Consider the following 14,827-nt stretch of genomic DNA (forward strand, 5'->3'; position numbering starts at 1 on the left):
AATATGTTCGGGACTACCTCTTCAAGACTTAGGAAATATACTCTCAATTAATTAATTTAAAGGGCATGTTTGAAATTATATAATTAAACAGGGTAAGTAATTAACAATTACTTTTATTTGAGTCCAGCAAAGCTTTCTGTGTGACTTATAATTGAGTTTAAAAGGAGTACACTGTCAGCATTTGTCTCTCTTTCTCTCTCCATATATATAGAGATATGTTTATAATTTTACTTTATTATTGTTTAAAAAAACTAGTTCATAAAAACCCATTTTATAATAACAATAATATATTATTATTATTGCATAAACCTATTTTTTTTTAAAGTATGCTCAACTTTTTATAAAATAATAAAAATTATTTACTAATTAATCTTGTTTAGGATTGCCAATTGTGAAAAGTTTAATGTAAAAATAATTTACCTATAGTAAAAAATTTAATTACTCGGCTTTTATAAAAGAATAAACATAATACATAAGCCACGACTTTATTGAAAATTTCAAGACATTTTTTAATTAAGTTATTCTAAAAAAAATTGAAATTATGCTGTGCAGAAATTAATTTCAAGAGGATTCTCAATGGAGAGTTTGAAAAAACAACCTTGGAAGAAAATATATTGTAACGTGTACGTAAAATTAATTGATTTGCGTTTTCTCTATTTTGTCTGCCCACACCACATCATCTACCCATCGGTGGTAATTAATTTCGGCATTTTATGATTAAATAAAAGACATAAATATGATTTTTGTTTCTATAAAATGAATAAATTTTTATTTATGTTTTTTATTTTTTTATTATTTTCATCTAAAATTTGAAATTATTATTTTTAGTTTTTGTAAACAATATTTCCTTAGTTTTATGTATGCAAAGTATTAAAATCGCTAATCTTGGTCCTTAACATTCATTTTAAGATATATAAATAAAATTTATTTTAGATTTATTTTCAAATTCAGTGTAATATGTTGAATGTGGTTGCATAGACACTAACATATCCCACCCAAAATGGTCACACCTACGTTGAATTAAGAGTAGAGATGGATTTACGAATGTATTATAAAAGAGGAGGAATTTTGTTTTACACAATTCTTTTAATATTTAATTTCTAATAAATAGTTATTTAATAAATGGTAATTTAGTTTATAAAAATATTTATTATTAATTTTATGTGTAAAACTAAAAAAGGATTCATTAGAAAGAATTTTAGCAAATATTAAATGAAAAATCCTATTTATTTTCCTCTATTAGCATTTTTTCATTTCTATTTTTTCTCATTATACATAAAGAATATTGGGGAGAAAACCCGTGCTTATCCCCTTGGATCCGTCCTTGATTGAAAGTGTGTAAATGTACCCTTGACTTTGAAAAAATTATAAATATATATTTAGAGCTTTTGTATTTTTTTCTCATGTTTATATAAATTTGAACCCATTATCCTCAATTTCTCAGTTTCAATTCATTTTTGTTTTTCAAACTCTCTAGCGAATAAAAATTAACATATTCTAATTATCGAAATAAGACTCAAATAACACATTTTCAAAGAGGAGCATGCTAACCAAGTCAATATTTCCCTTTAAAATACATTATAAATTCTTTAAGAAGATTTTGTCCCTATTGATTTAGTGAATTTGGCAACTAGTTGGAGCATGAGTTGACAATGAGTTTCATGGAAATTAATTTGGCAATGAATTTGACAATTTGACAACTCGTTTAGTGGAAATTCAATAACATTGACAATGAGATTCGACAATTTTAAAATATGAGATTATATAAAGGACTATTATGAATTATGTAATTTATTTTATTAGATAGGTTGAAATCACATTTATGTTTTTATCTTCATATGTGTGATAATAAATGTTATTAAATTTTTAAATATTTTTTTAATATTTTAGCTATTAATCCGAAATTCAACGGAAGGTACGATGATAGAAATCATACTAAGAAACAGAACAATTTTATATAGATACAACTCTTATTTGAAAAAAGTAAAAAAAAAGGAATGCACTCTTTCGTGATGGTGTTAACATCTGATAATTTCTTTTTTATCAAAAATCAAAACTCGAGTCTTACATGAACAATGAAACTCGAGTATAACTAAATTTGAATTTGTTAAATTTTAAAATATAGTATTTATTTATTATAAATTTTAGTTTTAAAAAATTATTTATTCTGTACAGATATACTAAAATATTAGTTTCAAGTAGTGAAAATAATTTCATAAATTTCTTGAATTTCTTCCAAATTCCATGACCATACAATATATATATATATATATATATATATATATATATATATATATAACCACAAAGTATTTTAGATTCTTTATAAAAGTAGATGACCTCTTTAGAATTCCTTGTCCAAACACATTCTTTTAATTTGTTTTACGTTACTTTTCGTTTAGAATTAAAATTTAACTTTGATGATCTACCTTTTAAAGACTCTTATTAAAAGTAAAGTCGGTATGCAGATTACTAAAATAAATATTTTTTTATCACATTGTTCTATTTTTATTCCATACTAATTACAATAAAATTTGAATCTTCATTAGAAAACAAATTCTGAAAAACTTAAGAAAACGTATCTAACGTTGTCCTTTGAATTATTTTCTACCTATGATATATAAAAAGGATATTATGGCATGTAAAAGCAAACTACAGTATTTCATAAATAAATAAAACTACAGTGGGTGTCTATTTCTCCACTTTTCATTACATAGCAAATTGATACACGTATTCAGGAATAACAATTAATTGCTATACATGCTTCAATTTCATAGCCTACAACTTTTTACCATTGAAAATGAAGGAATAGAACAAATCAGTTCTTAATTAACTCTAGAAAAGACTGAATTAGTACGCTACGGCGCCAATTAAGAGAAAGGTCCCAACTTCTCCCTCCTCCCCTCCTATAAATAGAGTATACATTTGCACTAATTTTCTCATCCTTCATTACCAAACATATATATTGCATTTGAGTATATCTGTTGTAGACTTTGTAGTATACTACTGAAAGATGGATTCGAAGACGAAGGTAGCAATACTTATTCCTGGCATGTTAGCCATACTCCTTTTCATCTCCTCAGAGGTGGCAGCCAGGGACTTGAAAGAGGGTGAGTTATATATCATTTTGCCTTCTATTCTCTTGCATGTCATGGGTATTTTAAAGTAAGAGAATATTAATAAATGTTTTTAAAAACACTAGTTAAAAAAATTAAAAATATGATGAATTTATGAAAAGATCGATACTAGCCATCTTGATATTTTGTTATAAACATTTTATAATTTTTTTGGATAATATATATATATTGTTTTTGTCCTTAAAATATTCATGCATAATTCTATAATTCTATTCATTTGGTAAAAAATGCCCCCTCCCCCCCCCCCCTCTGGCATTATATATCTTTTCCAACTTATTGTTGTCCTAATACAATAGTTATTAAGTTTTCTATTACATTTTTTTTGTTCATATGTTTTTTATTCTTCTTCACAATAAATATATATAAGTGGTATTTTCACTTCTACTTTCATAATAAATATGTAGATCGATTAATAAGATAGAAAAAAATCTTGTTTAAATTAATTACCAAAAAATAATTAATGTTGTTTTGAGATTTAAAAACACATAAATGAAAATTTTCTAAAAGGGAATAGTTCAATCACCCCACATTTTATTATAAAACTTCAATTTTTATTTCCACTTTATATATATATTTTTATCTCTGTCTCATTGTGAATCACATTAATCATTTTCTCTCTCTCTCTATATATACGGTTTACGTATTTTTTTTATTAATAAATATTAATTATTAGTTGTTCAATTTTGGTGAGTAAGAGATTCAAACTTAGATATCTTTCCCTTCATTTTTCCCACGGTTCATTTGTTAAGAGTTAATATATATGTTTGCAGAGGGGGTTCTTAAAGAGACAAGTAAAGTTGGTGATGCCAAATTAGTTGGTGGAGGGTTGCAAGGCTCTGGTCGTGGCTCACCTACTCCTGTCTTCCCTGGTCGTGGCATTCCTGGTCGTGGCTTTCCTGGTCAGGGCTTTCCCGGTCAGGGCTTCCCTGGTCAGGGCTTCCCTGTTCAAGGCTTTCCCTTTCCCGGTCAGGGCTACCCTTTGGTCCCTGGTCAGGGCTTCCCCGGTCAGGGCTTTCCCGGTCAGGGCTTCCCTGGTCAGGGCTTCCCTGGCCAATTCCGTTGCATTAATGGCTGTTGTTATGGGAATGCGAGAGGTTGCTTAGCTTGCTGCTAATACTGACAATAAGACCTACATAAAAATGAGATACAGTGTGATTCTATGTGTACTTAATAGTATATTTCATGAATAAATCTCGTCATATGAGAGGAATGGATAGACAACATGGAGGCCTGCATGTCATTTCTGTCGACCTTTCTTACCACTAGAGATATTTCACAAGTAGAATTTGTGATCAATAATATGTCGTCGTACTATGTTATAGGTTTAAGAGCAAACTCAAATATTTACTGTACAAATAGTTTGTAATAAATAGTGAGTTTTACTTCTATCATGTTACTACGTATTATCATCCTCTCTGTTCTAAAGTTTGTCTTTCTATAATTATATTGTCATCTTACAATCGTATTCAGAAAGCAGAAAACTTAGCAAGCCGATGCTAAATTGAACAAGGTCAATGCTGCATTTAAATTCTGATAGACTTTGAATGATATCTCAGATATACAACTCAATTCTAATCTTTGGTTTATAATTAGGAGCATTCTTATCTCTCGATGATGCTAAGAAAAAACTAATAATCGCCAAGATATGAGGGCTATTTGATATATTTTCTTATATATTTTTTTAAAATAAAATATATATAACTTGTTTGATTACCTTTTTTAATTAATCATGTTTTAATTAAAGTTTGGCATTTGATTTCCTGTTTTTAAAACGAAATTCTCAAAACAAAATTGGTTTTAAAACCAATTTTTTTTTATTGACCGTAAACAATATTACAATGTTATTGTAATCTAAATTAACATATTACAACATTACTATAATTTTATAATAATAGTTTTTTTTAAAAGGCAAAAATATACTAAGCCAAACATACTGATAGAAGATGTATCAGGGTGGCTAAAAATAGATTGAACAGCATAATCCAAGAATTGAAATAGAAACATTACAACACAACCCAAAACCAACCCATACCAAAGATTCAGCAACTCAGCAACATGGGCTTTTTGGTATTTCCACGAAACTATTGAGAAGAAATGTGTAGGACCAAGATTCAACGTATCATTTATTAATTTTAGTAAAAAAAATTGTCTTATTTTACTATCATATTTATAATTTTATTAAATTATTAATTTGATAAGTTTTTTTATTAAAATTAAATATTTATTATTATGATAAAGACTATGATAATGAGAAATAAGTTCTTTATAATTTTAATATAAATTATTTTTTATAATATTATAATTGTGAATAGGGAATCAATAATCCAAACATATTAATATATATGTAATGATTTTTAATGAATAAAGATTAATAAATTTTATTTATTAAATTGTATGTCGATGATGTACATGTGGATGTCAGAGGTGACTCAATTGAAAATTTTTAATGATTAATATTGTTTGAATGTTAATAGAAAGTTCTTAATAAGAAATAAAATAATATTATCATAGTGATTAATAAGTTATTTGTTATATTTTAATTTCGGACACCTAATACTTTAGGATACTAGTTGAATGAGTATTGGATATGATTAAATAATTGTAAAATTATTGATTAATCAAGAAAAAATCCATTAACTCTAGGTAATGAGTTTGAATTCTATGATAAAATTAAGACCTTGATCAGAACAATTTATGAAAGAATTTTTTTTTTAAGTCATTCATTGATTAAATAAATACAATGTGTTAACTTATTAGAATTTAACAGTAATGTAATACTGTATTTTAGAGCTAATATTGAGCTTCAAATGATGAAAAAAAAATATTATATTATTCTTCCATTGGCTCTTAGGTAAAATATGTTACTTCATGTTATCTTGGTAAATTAGTTATGATTAGTAAATTAGTTATGATTAATTTATTATGGTTTAATATTGAACCTGTGAGATCATACGCAAACGAGCGTTTTAATCTTGGTAAAAAAATTATTTATTTGATAATTATATTAAAAAATTTAATTTAATCAAATACATATTTTAGTGAAATATTATTATATTATTTGATAGCACCAAGAATATAATTAATATCAACAAAGAATACTATTTCATAAATGTAAAAGTTGTCCATAAAATAAGAATAAGATTCTATTACTACATACTTAAAGAGATGATCTAAATAGTTAGAATCAGTCATATGATTATTTAAAAATCATCTTTGTCTTACATCAAGAAGTTTCCTAAAATAAAAAGGATATAAAATAATTTTAACTTCAAATAAAAAAATAAAGAAATATGAAATTATTTTAAATTAAATTTCTCCTTTTTGAAAAATATCAAAATCCATATATCTTTAATATTATAAATAGAAGTATGTACCCAAAGTAAAGTGTAGTAGACAAAAACTACAAAAAGCTTAGTTTTAGAAATAAAAAGTAGAAAAATGATTTGGTGTTTAAAGTTGATAAGGATTTATTCTTTAGAGTTTCACTCATAAAGGGTTTATAAAAATTGATTCTTAAGAACATGTCTCTGGGTATGCAAATCTATTTTTTATTTTATTTTTATTGTTATATGTTTTTTGAATTCGGAATAAATCTTAATTTTCTGCGATAAGTATTCTAAACACTATGTAAGTAACAGCAAGCACAGTAACATTTAAAGGAACCAATGAATTCCACAGCAGCCTCTCATCCACATTCAGAAGTGTCACGTTGGTTCTATTATGCAAGCTCTTGTATGCTGAAGCCACTGTCTGAATACACCCCATCTGTCATTCATGTCTAAATTTAATTTTGCTGAATCTATCAAATGCTGCAATGCCTCGAACAACTCCTCTTCCCATACAAATTATAATAATAGTTATTATATTATAATTATAATAGTCAATATATTATTAGTAAAACAACATTAAATGGATTTAGGGAGATAATCAACTACAAACTTCATTAAGGTGTTCCATTTAAAATAAATTGGTTACGCCTTAAAAGTGGAATCAACGAAAATAAAAGTATATTCACAACAAAAAAAAACCCGAAAAAAAAAACGTGTAATAATAGACTACTATAATGTATAGTCTATAGCAGCATCGATCAAGACTGAAAAAATCGAAAGGAAAAAAAAAACTATACATGAGCAACGGCTTAATATGGGCCGAATTTATGGATCTGATACAAATAGCCTAATCTTTTTTTTCGTTCTCAAAAAAAATAAAAAAGAAGAAGAAGCGATCATAGATTCATAGTATCGTGGATTCGTGGTCGACGAAGAATGTATACTACAACCAATATTCATAAAGATACCTCAATTGTGGAAGAGGCAATATATAATGAGATTTACTAATTACACTCACTATCATAGATACAAAGTAAACTTTTTCAATACTTTTGTTATAAGAAAAGGAGTTACCTTATTAAAATTTAAAGAGCTATTATGTTTTTGTTCTCTAAATTTTTTTAATCCATGAATAAAAAAATGATTAATCATAAACCGATGACATGCTATTATTTTTATTATTATTTAATTATATTTTAAGGTGCATGGTTCCTTTTTTGACGGTAAAAAATTACTTAAAAAAAATACTTAATTATTGTTTAACTTCTCACAGCTGAAACTAGCAGAAATTACTTTAAACAGCAAATCACATCCTCAAAACACAAATCAGAATCCATTTGAAACACAAATAAAAAAAAGAAAAATTAAAACCGTGTGAGTGAAAACAATGAAGGCCTTTTCCTTCAATGGGTTTTGCTTTTAGTTGTTCCTCTTTCCCGTGTCAATGTTTCTGAGCTCGGTTTCAGTTTTTTCTCCAAGTGGGTCGATCGATTTGGCATGCCGTGAAGTTTATCGTTGGTTCGTGTTTCTTATTCGTTGTGATTTCTGAATATGGTGATGGATTAGCATTAGATTGTGGAAAGGTTAGGAATTGGAAGGAAAAAACAAAACTTGGTGTTATATTTTTCTTCAAGAACCCTCCCCAAATGAAATGCACCCTTCGCTCCCTCTCTTTGCACTCACCTTACACGCCATTATGCGCCACCACATCACCCCCTCCATCAAGCTCGATCGAATCTCGTGTTTGAATCCACCATCAGCCGTGGCGGTTCAACGACACACTCCTCCATAAACCTTTAGCAACCGAAAAATAGGGATTTTTCTTACACAACCAAAATTTTGGAACTTGCTAGCAAGGCGTGAATGTGATCTTGAAAATAATCACGAGATAAGTGAAGAGCTCATAATTGCTTGGATGAAAAAGAAAGTTCATGTATGCTTCTTATTTTTTTAAATAATTGTATGAAAATTTTCAGATTGCAGATTTTATGAGTGCCGCTGTAAAGGATTTAGCCTTGATCAGAAGGAAGGTTTTGAAAATAAATTAACAAGTTGCTTGAAATAATTCTATAGTTTTACTTGGTTTGGTCTCCGAAAATAAATTCAACAAGTTGGTTGAAATAATTCTCCATGTGATGTGTTTGAATGGGATTTTGATAAGAAATATAGCCAAGCAACCATCTAAGGAGGATTTTATCGGTCAGAAATGATTTAATATATTTTGAATACTTTTTTACAATTTGGAAGATAATTTCCATAAAATGTAATTAAATAATGATATATCATCAGTGAAAGGCTATATTTGATGATAATGATTAAAATCATTTACTATTAAAAAGATTAAAGACCGATGAATTTTTCATTTAAGGACTAAAAATAAAAATTTGATAAAATTTAGAGACAAAAAAAAAATACAATTAACTAACCCAAATTTAAATATTAATAAAGTATATGATTACCGAGAATGTGAATCAAATGCCATTAAATTGTTCTAGTCTAATTGTTGATCTCAAGTTTATATTTTGAGTATGAAATTACATCATAAATAAGATTCTCTCCCATTAAAAAATACTTATGGTTTCATAAAAAAATGTGTAATACCTTTTATTTTATATATATATATATATATATATATATGATTAGGATTTTTTCCACGTTCTATTATTATTTTAATTGTAGTATTAATATGTTTAACAATAGGGACAATCACGACAACAATAATAATCTCTTACTTGTTTTAAATATAATTTAAAAATATTATATTGATAACTCTTATAATAATTAATTGTTAATTTGAAAAGTTTTCCTACAAGGAAGGCCGCTATAAATGTTTAAAATAGAAAAAGTTTATGGTATTTCACGAAACCTTAAAATGATTAGTATAATTTATTTTAATAATAATAATAATAATAATAATAATAATAATAATAATAATAATTGAAATCAAAAAATTAAATAGTGAGTTGGATTCCTAAATTTAAATATTAAAAATGGTGATCCAATTGATATATAAACGTGTTTGAATGAATTGGATTGGATCTAAATATTCAAAAAATTCAACTCAAATCAATTTGGATCAAATTAACTTCACAAATTGCGTGTATATGTGAAAAGCCCTCCACACAAGAACCGAACAAACCGTTTTCTTAATTGAATTAGTGAACTTTTAATTGAATGAAGAAAGTGTTGCCTCCCATGTGATTTTTGGATCCTTATCACCAAAATGGTTAGTCTAAAAGACTTTAGACTAAGTGTGAGAAAGATGTTTCGTCAAAAGGGTGTAATCTCACTCTCTAATCAAGATTAATGTATATAATTGTCTTATTATACCATAAGACGTCAAATGAAGGATTGCAAGTATTAATTGCTTCTTTAGTCTAGAGTTGCTTCTTGTGACATTATATAAAATAATACTATTAATTTATTTTAGAATGTTAGAATCATTTCAAAAACATCCAGCAGGTTAATTATAATTAATTAGAGATCATATTAATCTTTATGAGATATTTTGTTGTCTGCTTACCAGAATATCTTACAATCTAAATCGCAATTTGGTTAACACAGCTGAAGCCAATGTTTTCCATACCGGATTTGAAATTATTACATGAAAGTACTAGTTCACAGATTGTATTGGTTCAACCGTGACTATACCATGATTGAACAAATGGTATCTTTGGCCAAACCGTGGTTATGCGAGATTAAGTAATAAAATAATATAAATAATGAGAAATAAAGATTAAAAAATAACTTAATATAAATAATTAAATTATATGTTTTATAAGATAAAAAGATAATAATAACTTATAAAATAATTTATATTTATGTAAATTATTTAAATATGCATTTTTATTATCTTAAAAATATTTTTGATAAAATTAAAAAATAAAATAAAAATAGGACACAATTTTGGACTTGTTTGATAAGTACTGAGATGTGTAGGTTGTTTGGAGTTAATGGACGTCAATAGAATAGTTTCTGGTCACACTAGTCCAATTAGTTGATCTAACTTTTAGAGCAATGGCTGAAACTTACCAAAACACTCACATAAATTCTAATTAATTGAATTTTATAATTGAATTAATGTTTTCACTTATGAAAGATGAAATTAATGTTATTTAATAAAAACAGTAAAAATTTAGGTGTTACACCGTATGACATTTATATAAATTTATTTTGAAAATTTTATATTGCCTTCCCGTAAAGATTTCGGTGTAGTTTATCTTAAATTAGGTGTAATATAAATTTATTTTGAAAATAAAACTACCTTTATCTTCTCGTTTAAATGAACAATATAAAATATGAAAGATTCTCATATTTAAGAACGACATCCAACTACGGAAGCAAGGGGTCAAAATGAAATTATGAGGATCCATGCATACAAAATTCGACACTTCCATTGAGAGAAATGATTTTGCTGGTTTTAACAAGGCACACACCATCACAATCACAACCAGGTGTCAAGATCGATGGATCCACAACTTTTTGTGTTTGAAATTCATCACAAAAAATCTACACATGGTACTGAAGACAATTACAATTGTCGGTGATGATCGGTACGTACCTTTATCTTGTCATGAGATGATTTTCTAAAATCTTTTTTTAATGCTCATAATAACAATCTATAATGTTTATATATATAAAGAAAGTGTTTTATCATGAAAAGTGTAAGAATCAAATAGTAATCAAAATAAATGATATAAATTTAATTGTTAATTAGATGAGGTGAGAGAAAAATATCGAGTAAGAGAAGAATCAATATTAAATGTATCTGTAATTTTTTTCTTATCTCATTTAATTATTAATTAAATCTAAATCTTCTATTTTGATCGGATAATAATTATTATTTAATCTTCTCATAATAAAATATTTTTTTCACCTATATATATATTTACACTTAACTTCTCCAACATAAGAGTATACACTGTTTTATTTACAAATATACAATATTTTTATACCGATATTTAATTACAAACAAATGATCATATATGATTTATTTATTAATTTTTATAAAAATTATTTTAATTATTATTAATAATTTATTATTAAATAATAATATAAACTTATTTCACATGCATATAGTACATCATTACTTTGATAATCCTCCTTATAAAGGCTCGTATTTAAACTAATATTATTAAAACAATCACGAATTGTGACCCTTAGTTAAAAGATGACAATACAGTACAAGAAAATAATATTACGATATCAGACCCATCAGGGGTCAGCTTACATAAAAGAAACAATCTAAGGGGCATTTATACCAACTCAATTGCTAAATAATTTTATACTTAATGAATGGTAAGTAAAAATAATATTACGATATCAAACTAGTAAGTTATTTGACGCATAGTTTAAATAAATTGGACAAAATTTATAGCTTTTAAAGTATTTTTTTTGTTATTTTTTAATTAGAATTAAAATATTACTTTACTAATATCCATCTTAAAAGACTTGTATTAAATACTAATATATACATATACATATATATATATATATATATATATATATATATATATATATTACTAAAATGAAAATTTTATTTTATTTAAAGACGACACCCAACATACTTGGGAAACTACATTTAACTTTGTCTTTACAATAAATAAAAACAATATTATGATATGAAACTATCAAACTAGTAGGTGTCTACTTCTCTACCTTCTATTACATATAGCATATACACGTAGTCACTTACAATAATTGCTGTGCTTCAATTTCATAGCCTACAAATTTTTACCATTGAAAATGGAGAAGGAAATTGAGCTGGAGATGATAAAGAACAAATCGGTTTTTAACTCAAGAAAAGATTGAATTAATACTCTACGGCGCGAATTAAGAGAAAGGTCCCAATTTTCCCTCCTCCATTCCTATATATAGAGTATACATCCCCCCTAATTTCTCATTCGAGTTAATCTATTGTAGTTTATTACCGAAAGATGGCTTTGAAGTCGAAGATAGCATTACTCATCACAGGCCTGTTGGCCATGCTCCTTTTCATTTCCTCAGAGGTAGCTGCAGCCAGGAATTTGAAAGAGGGTGAGCTATATATCATTTTTCCTTATTTGCTCATGAGTATTCTCAATTAAGAGAATATTATTAAAATAAATCTTTTAAAACATAATAAATTTATGAAATGATATTACTATTGTATTTTTGTTATAAACGTTTTAATAATCTATTTTTTTAAATATGTTTTACATAATTATGCAGTTTTTAAAGTTTAAATATATTTTTGTCCTTTTAATCTAGTATTTTTATTTTTTGTCCTTATAATTTTTTTTTTCATTTTAATCATTTCAAAATGTATGTTTTATTTTTTATGGTTAAAATGCTATAACAGTGAAAAAATGCTTAGAGTGTTATCTAAAATCCTTTTAAGGTAAAAAAAATAAAACAAATACATTTTGTAATGATTAAAACAAAATAGAAATTACAGGATCGAAAATGAAAAAACATTAAATTATAGGAAAAAATGTATTTAAACCTTTTTTATAAATGATCCTTGAAAAAATACTTATTTTTATTTAAATTTTTGTTATTTTATTTAAGACCTTTAGATTTTTTTTTTGTCCTTGTAATATTGGATAATTTATTTTTAGTTTCTTTTTGTTTTTTTTTCACAGGGACTAATTGAAAATAAACTAAATATTATAGGGACTAGTTAGAACAAAAAAAATAAACAAAATAATAAGCAGCAAAAAAAAAATTACAATGACCATTTCAAAAATAAATTGCATGATGAAAAGAAAAAAACACGTACTTTCATAGACTATAAAATATTATTTTTTTCTTTATTAAATTTTATGTTTAATATGTTTTTAGTTCCTATGTGACACCTTAATTTTTTTTTCTAAATCCCGAAACTGAATATTATTTATCTACGGTAAAATTTGAATTCTTTTTTCTTTCTCATCAATCACATTTATCATTTTCTTTTTTTTCCCCTCTTATCTTTCTCTTCCCTAACAAAGTACATACACTTAAGGCCTAATGGGCGTGCAAGATTCATTTTTCTATCCAAAATTGTTAATATGTTGAGTTAATGTGTTTGCAGGTGAGGTAGTAAGAGAGACAAATAGAGTTGGTGATGCCAAATTAGTTGGTGGTATTCATGATGTTAGCAAACTTAGCATCCCAGGCATTGGTGGGAATTTCATTGGTGGTGTTTTCCCAGGCAATATTGGTGGGGGTTACATTGGTGGTTCCATCCCAATCATTGGCGGGGGTTACATTGGTGGTTTCCCTAACATTGGTGGTGGTGGTGGTTTCCCTAACATTGGTGGTGGTGGTGGTTTCCCTAATATTGGTGGTGGCTTCCAAGGCCAAGCGTTTTGCAGATTCAGCTGTTGTGTTCAGGATGCAATGGGAAGATGCTTAAGGTGCTGCTCAATCTCAAGATAATTAAGATTCACAAATTAATAATGAGACAGTGTAGTTCTATGTACTTATAATAATATATTTCATGAATAAATCTCATGTTGTGAGAGGCATGAGGGATAGATATTTGACAAGTGGAAATCGTGATGATGAATTACCTCATTGTGCTTGTGTTATATGTTTAACAGCAAACGGGAACATCTCTAGTGTACAAATAGTTTGTCATAAATCGTGAGTTTTACTTGTACTGTTATTATATATCATCATCATTTATATCATATCCTGTTTATTGTTAACTTTATGTCTTTATCCTTCTCTAAAATTATCATTATCATATCATTATAGATAATCCTTGCAAACATATCTTTTTATTCAGAAAGCAAGCCCAAGCTTTTTTTTTTAATCAGCAAAGTTACTATAATTTATATATACGTGGGCACAGAGGGAGCCCAAATTAAAAACCGTATACATGTGATTAGTGGCAGAAAACTAGCTTATGTAACAGCTACACATAAAATTCAATCCTAGCGTTTATTCTGCATAAATAGCTCGACGATGCTAAGAAGAAACTAATCACCAAGATATATGAGTAGTTTAATTTTTATGTGTTTTATAAAATAATTTTATTTTTTTAAAAAAAAAAAACTTGTTCGAGTACCGTTTTTTGCCATACATCTTTTATTAAAAAAATGGTTTTTGATTTCCTGCTTTTAAAACAAAATTCTCAAAACATTTTAACATGCTTATATTCTTTCGTTCTTTGTTTCTCTTTTAAAGAAAACACATTCTGCAACTTGGGAAAACAATTTTCAACAATACAGTTTTTTTTGGGGGGGGTCAGCAAAGAAAAAATATATTATAAACAAGTACCAGAAGAACCGAATAACACGAATTACATGACTAAGTAGTGTAGTTGTATGTAACTATACTAAGTGCCTCCCCTCACGTATCATGGTTACTATGTATATATTCTTTTCCAATAATACA

General features: G+C 26.7%; 2 protein-coding genes across 2 annotated transcripts; both read left to right on the forward strand.

The window, feature by feature from the left end:
* Nucleotides 1-2,943: 2,943 nt before the first annotated feature.
* Nucleotides 2,944-4,525, forward strand: LOC102665934 (cysteine-rich and transmembrane domain-containing protein B). Its single transcript, XM_006595778.4, has 2 exons — nucleotides 2,944-3,107; nucleotides 3,905-4,525. The coding sequence occupies exons 1-2, from the start codon at nucleotides 3,011-3,013 to the stop codon at nucleotides 4,246-4,248; spliced, it is 441 nt and encodes a 146-aa protein (XP_006595841.2). The 5' UTR covers nucleotides 2,944-3,010; the 3' UTR covers nucleotides 4,249-4,525.
* Nucleotides 4,526-12,364: 7,839 nt separating this feature from the next.
* Nucleotides 12,365-14,098, forward strand: LOC100817054 (uncharacterized). Its single transcript, NM_001254167.2, is given in 2 exon segments — nucleotides 12,365-12,499; nucleotides 13,518-14,098. Coding segments are annotated over 2 exon segments (447 nt in total). The 5' UTR covers nucleotides 12,365-12,399; the 3' UTR covers nucleotides 13,865-14,098.
* The last annotated feature ends 729 nt before the right edge of the window (nucleotides 14,099-14,827 follow it).

The sequence above is a fragment of the Glycine max genome, chromosome 14 (assembly GCF_000004515.6).
Source record: "Glycine max cultivar Williams 82 chromosome 14, Glycine_max_v4.0, whole genome shotgun sequence".
Taxonomy (NCBI): Eukaryota; Viridiplantae; Streptophyta; class Magnoliopsida; order Fabales; family Fabaceae; genus Glycine; species Glycine max.

Coding starts and splice junctions, on each gene's coding strand:
- LOC102665934 (XM_006595778.4), top strand. CDS start 3,011: ATGGATTCGAAGACGAAGGTAGCAATACTTATTCCTGGCATGTTAGCC. Junction 3,108..3,904: donor AGCCAGGGACTTGAAAGAGG/GTGAGTTATATA, acceptor ATATGTTTGCAG/AGGGGGTTCTTAAAGAGACA.